General features: G+C 30.4%; 1 protein-coding gene across 1 annotated transcript; it reads left to right on the forward strand.

The window, feature by feature from the left end:
- Positions 1-726: 726 nt before the first annotated feature.
- LOC103486578 (trihelix transcription factor PTL) lies at positions 727-3,825 on the forward strand. The gene is made up of 3 exons (XM_008444583.3): positions 727-1,188; positions 1,958-2,504; positions 2,979-3,825. The coding sequence occupies exons 1-3, from the start codon at positions 794-796 to the stop codon at positions 3,591-3,593; spliced, it is 1,557 nt and encodes a 518-aa protein (XP_008442805.2). The 5' UTR covers positions 727-793; the 3' UTR covers positions 3,594-3,825.
- The last annotated feature ends 2,190 nt before the right edge of the window (positions 3,826-6,015 follow it).

The raw sequence follows: 6,015 nt of genomic DNA on the forward strand, positions 1-6,015 counted from the left end.
TTAAATAAAAATAGTGCTATAAACTTAATTTTAAAAATATATCAAATGACTATCAAATTTAATTAAACACCCAAACTCTTCTTCAAATTCAACTAAACCTAACCCAAATAATAAAAAAAGAAAACCATTTCAACTATCAAACATTCAACCTTATCATTATATTTCATTTGCAATGATTTAACATTGACAAAAAAAAAAAGATAAATATACATTATATCGTTAAAAAAATCATGGAAATTACATGTAAAATAAAAACAAAATATCAATATAATATAAATAATACACACCTTAACCGATTAAAAGAAAATACGCACATAATTAAAATGTCATCAACACCAATAATTTATTAATATTCTCATTCATAAAATTGAAATCTCAACATCTTTACAACATTGACAATGATAATCCATTATCTAATTAAAACTTCAAACACATTTTTTACTCGCTCGTCAATAAATTGGTTAACCTAAAAGCTTAAGATGGCGACACCCGTACCAGAGCTGAATTGAAATAGTTAAAAATGAAAATAAAATCATATGAGAGAGAAAGAGAAGTAAAAATAGAAAGAGAACATAAGAGTGTTTGACATAGACATGGGACCATCGTCCTGAGTCGAGTGCGTAAATTCTAGCTTTTTCGTGGACGACACGATCCGAGCCTGCCGCTACCCCTCTTTTCTTTTCTCTTCTTTTTTTTTCTTTTCTTTTCTTTTTAATTATATTAATTATATTATTTTATTTTATTTTTTTCTTCTTTATTTTTATCTCTTTACTCTCAATTTCCCCATGGAAAAATGGATGATCAATATCCCCTCTCCGATCTCCGCCACCTCTTGAGTACGGCTCCACCTCGTCCCCATTTCCCTTCTTCTTCCTCAATTCCCCACCATGATCTCTCCTCCGCCTTTCGCCACCACCATACTCCCTACGACCTCATCATGATGATGCCACGCGACACTCCCCTCCCCGACTTTCTTTCCGATTCCACCACTACACCATCTGCTCCCATAGTCTCAGCTCAGACCGTTCACAACGCTTTCGAGCCCGAAAGCGCCTCGATCGCTGCCGACTGCGCCACAGCTCGATGGCCTCGACAAGAAACCCTTACTCTCTTGGAAATTAGATCTCGACTTGATTCTAAGTTCAAAGAAGCTAACCAAAAAGGCCCCCTTTGGGATGAAGTTTCTAGGTACACAATTATATATCTTTTCCAATACATATTACAAGTTCCTGAATTTGAGACTGGGTGCTGATTTTTTTTTTTTTTTTTTTTTTTTGAAAAGATGAAAGGTTTGATTTTTTTATTTGGGGGTTTTTTTTTTTTTTTTGAGAATTGGAGTTTGAATATTTGTAATTTAAAAAAAAAATTTGAAAATGACTATACAGTGTACATGAATTCAGCTGGTTGGTTTGCTTTCTTAATGTTGTCTTAGAATCTACTTTCTTGAAAGAAGAGAGAGGAATTGTGACACACACTGTCTTTATTTTCAGTCCATTTTCTCTATTTCTTTTACTCTTTTTTTTATTAGTTGTTATTATTGTTGTTATTATTATTATTTCTTATGAGAACATACAACTTTGTGTTAATAAAAAAAAAACACAACCCCCTCCTCTTCCCCTCCAAGAAAAAAAAAATGAAGAAACTCCAATTTCTTAAACTTGAAATTTGATCAAAAACTTCTCTTTTGTTTTTATTGTTTGAATACAAAAGGATCAAACTTTTGGCTTTGCTTTAAATTCTTCAGCAAGAAATTTTTGTTGATGAATTGTTACAATTTTGGATAAATCTATCATGTTTGTTTGTTATTTTTAGTTTCGTTTCTTTAAATTACATTTCAAAATCTAGGGTTTTTTTTTTCTTCTGTGATATCATTAATGAAAATTGTTTGTTTTCTGTTTCTTTATTCTATTTTTTTTTTTTTTCTTTATCTCTCCCAAGAAATTAATTTTTGTTTCAGAATTATGGCTGAGGAACACAATTATCAAAGAAGTGGGAAAAAATGCAGAGAAAAGTTTGAGAATTTATATAAATATTACAAAAAAACAAAGGAAGGCAAAGCTGGAAGACAAGATGGTAAGAATTACAGATTCTTTAGGCAATTGGAAGCTCTCTATGGTGAAACAAGCAATTCTCCTTCACTTCCAGATTCCCATTTTGTTGGAGACACAAATCTCAGATTCCAACAAAATGGGACCAAAAATCCAACCGCCTCCGCTCCGATGAGCCACGAAGCTCACCAGAAGCATTACTGCGACAGCCTTAGCCTCTCCAACACGTCCGAGTTTGAAACCTCGGCTTCATCAGATGGCAATGACGACCTCGGCTCGGTTGGCGTAATGGATAACGATTCAATGGAGAAAAGAAGGAAGAAGCGAGGCGGAAAATGCTGGAAGGCAAAAATTAAACAGTTCATCGACTCGCAAATGAGGAAGTTAATTGATAAACAAGAGGCTTGGCTGGAGAAGCTCATGAAAACTCTTGAACAAAAGGAAAAGGAGAGAATGGTATTCAACATTATAATCGCTTTGAATTTGAATCTGCTATCCTTTTGATTCGACTATTATTTATCAATTCAAACGAATTATTAGATAATCATGGAATTTCATCTAAAAAACGGTTGAAAATGAGCAGGGTGATCCATGTATATTTTTTATAGATTCCATGTAGATCTTATATGGATTATGATGTCCCTCGTGTCCTTCTTCTACTGACCCACTATACGTATCTTTTTGCATAAAAGGATGGTGCCCTCTTTCTATTTTTGGATAGAATGTTTTTACCAAATATTCATTTGAATTTTATAGACTCTGGTACCATATTAGATTGCATAAGGTTTCATTTCTCTCAAAAGCAATTTATTTCAAGCTTGAAACAATGATCATGTTATCTCTCATATATAAACGACAGTAGAATTACTCATTATACATGTCTGATAATTACAAAAGTGACAACACTAATCGTATGATTTGTCTTTTCAGATTCGGGACGAGGAATGGAGAAGACAAGAAGTGTCAAGAATGGATAGGGAGAGAAGCTTTTGGGCAAAGGAGAGAGCATGGATAGAATCTAGAGATGCGGCATTAATGGATGCATTACAAAGGCTAACAGGAAGAGAATTGAGAGATAATAATCAATACAACTCCTCGCCTGACCACGGATTAATTGTAGCCGAGCATCATCGAAACAATAACGAGAATCAAAACGAAGACGGGAGCGAAATACTAAACAACAACACAGCTAGAGAATTATTAGCAGACAACAACGATAATTACCAAAGGAAAATAATTGATAATCATGGCAACAAGAAACGCAAGGAGAATTCAACATCAACAACAACCACCACCTACAATCTTTACTTCCAACAACAAACAGATTCCTCCCTCTATAGCCGTGGCGGCGGCGGACCGTACGACGGTGCCACTCACATCAAAGAACAAAGTCCAAATAGTTCGAACGCGGGTGCCAGCGGTGGCGGCCACGTGGTGCAAGATAACTGCTTTAGGTTCTTGATGATGGGTGAAGGAGATCAATCTCAATCTGGTTTGTGGGAAAATTTTGGTCTCAAACTCAACAATGGAGGTGACCGAACTTGAAATACTTTGACAATGGAAAATCTTTGAAAGAGATTGATTTTCTGATCTAGGGTTTAGCCGGTTGAGATTATTTAATTTGAAGAAGTTAGTTAAGTTAGCTAATCAATGAATATATTTAGTTAATTATTAATGGGATTTCTTCATCCAAGTTGTTTGAATTGGAGAAGAGGGCCAAGAATTTTTATTATGATAATTATTGCAAATTAATTAATCAAATATTGTTTTTTTTTCCTTTTTTGTTTGAATTTTTAGCTAATTTCCATGTTCTATACAGTTCTTGATTTGTGAATTCTTGATTGATTAAATTTCTATTTGTTCCTAAAATATGAAGCTTTTTCATATAGTTTCCAACCTTTTTTTGTTTCAAATCATACTGATTAGTTTTGCTAATTTTAAGTCATCATTTGCTTTTATAGTACATGATTTTTTCTACTTTTTTCTTTTAAAGGGCAGGAATTGATTTTGTTAATCAACATTTTTCTTTTTTGTTTGATCTATTTCATACAACTAGTATTAATCATAGTCTTGTAGATACTCAATAATGCATTGTTGAAAAGTTGATTTTCTGTGAATTTCTCATAGTTTTTAAATTAAACGCTTTGTCACTAAAGAAAATAATAAACAAAAAATCTAATATATATATATAAATATATATATATATAATTATATATAATCGACTCGTGACTACTAAATGTATTTAGTTAAAAGTTATAGATTCTGATATCAATCAAATTGAGAATGAGTTTGCTAAAATTATCAGTAAGAAAATTAAACTTTAATCTTTTTTGTGTGTAATTTCTTTTCTGAGAAATTCTTTTTAAATACAATTTGTAGTGGGGGAATTAAACCCGAGATCTATTGTTCTTTGTTTGTAATTTCGAATATGAATTATAAACATAAAAAAAAAAAGGTCATATTGTATAATTATCATATATGTCTGCATGGTCAATTTTTGCTGCTATTGCATGTGCTTTCTAAATTTATTTCCAAATTTTCTACTTTGAGAAGACAAAAGTATTACTGTTCCTTACCAGTGACTTTTTCTATTATTATTTACCCTAAGAAAATAGAGCAAATTAAAGTTATCAATTTTACAATTCATTACGTTATAATTAGTTAGATTTAATTTCAGTTTATTAAATTTACATTTTTCTTTTGTGGACTTAATCACTTAAAATATAAGCTTGAATTTTTAAAACCTTCTTAAATCCGTATGACATTTGTATATATATGCTCGTGCATGTACAAATATAAGTACTTGATAATGAGTATTGAAACATAATTGTTACAAATCTTTGTAATATAATTGTTTTTTTTTTCCTTTATGTATATTTGTATGATTGACAATGTTTGATGATTTGTTTCAATATTTATGTTATTATATTTTGAAGTTTGTATGATATGGACGATGTTTGATTCTCAAAGTTACATTTGCATGGTCTTAGCTAGATTTGTGAAATATTGAGTATAAATTATCTTATACGTGAGCTTAATTAATTTACTTTCGATTATCTATAATTAAAGTTTCATTAAGGGAGTATATTTTAATCGATCACAAATTTAATTTTTATATCTACACAAATCATAATTAATTACAACCTTTTCCGTTGTTAGAATTGTAAAAGAAGTTTCACAATAGTTAGAGGTGGAAAGGATCACAACAGTATGTTAGTGAGAAAAATATCAGTTAATTTAAAATTCTTAAAGTAAAATAAAAAATAGAGTCACGAGAATTTATATATCCAAAGTAGACAATAGTGAACTCGCACAGAAATAGAGATACAGTACATAAGTGAGTGTTCATGTTATTAAATTTTGATCATCAATAAACAAATCGACATTTCCATCAATAATTTCATATTTTCTAAAGTTCAACATCGATGTGAGAGGTAAATCAACACTTTGATTATAATGTTAAAAAAATAAGTCATAATAAATAATAATAATAATAATAATAATAAACACCATAAATAAAATAAACATGTTAATTCAAAAAAATATTTTATTTCATCAATCTTTCTATCAACAGTGTCATTTAATTTATTAATATGCTTATTGACATTTTTGTAAATTTAAAATTTGAATATTTGTGTTGCACCTATATTTTAATATTTGAGTTATCTATATTGAAATACCGAAAATCTATTAGATGACGTTTCGAATGACCAAATACGAAGATATTTAACAAGTTGGATCTTTCCTTCGACTTTTCACGCGCTTTTATAGATGTGGCAAAGACGAAAATAGAGTGTCACTTTTAAAAAAACAGTTCCAACGAGTCCTCTTATTATAATATAAAAATTACTAACTCCCAACATCCTTTATTAATTCTGCCATTAATTCCAACATATATATCATTAAAATATAACACACACACATATATATATATATATCAATTAATTATTCACTAAATCATTCTCTT

This window comes from Cucumis melo, chromosome 4 (assembly GCF_025177605.1).
Source record: "Cucumis melo cultivar AY chromosome 4, USDA_Cmelo_AY_1.0, whole genome shotgun sequence".
NCBI lineage: Eukaryota > Viridiplantae > Streptophyta > Magnoliopsida > Cucurbitales > Cucurbitaceae > Cucumis > Cucumis melo.

Excerpts from the sequence above, each read along its gene's own strand:
- LOC103486578 (XM_008444583.3), top strand. The coding sequence starts at position 794 with ATGGATGATCAATATCCCCTCTCCGATCTCCGCCACCTCTTGAGTACG. Across the intron at positions 1,189-1,957 it reads CTTTGGGATGAAGTTTCTAG|AATTATGGCTGAGGAACACA; the intron begins GTACACAATTAT and ends TTTTTGTTTCAG. Across the intron at positions 2,505-2,978 it reads AAAAGGAAAAGGAGAGAATG|ATTCGGGACGAGGAATGGAG; the intron begins GTATTCAACATT and ends TTGTCTTTTCAG.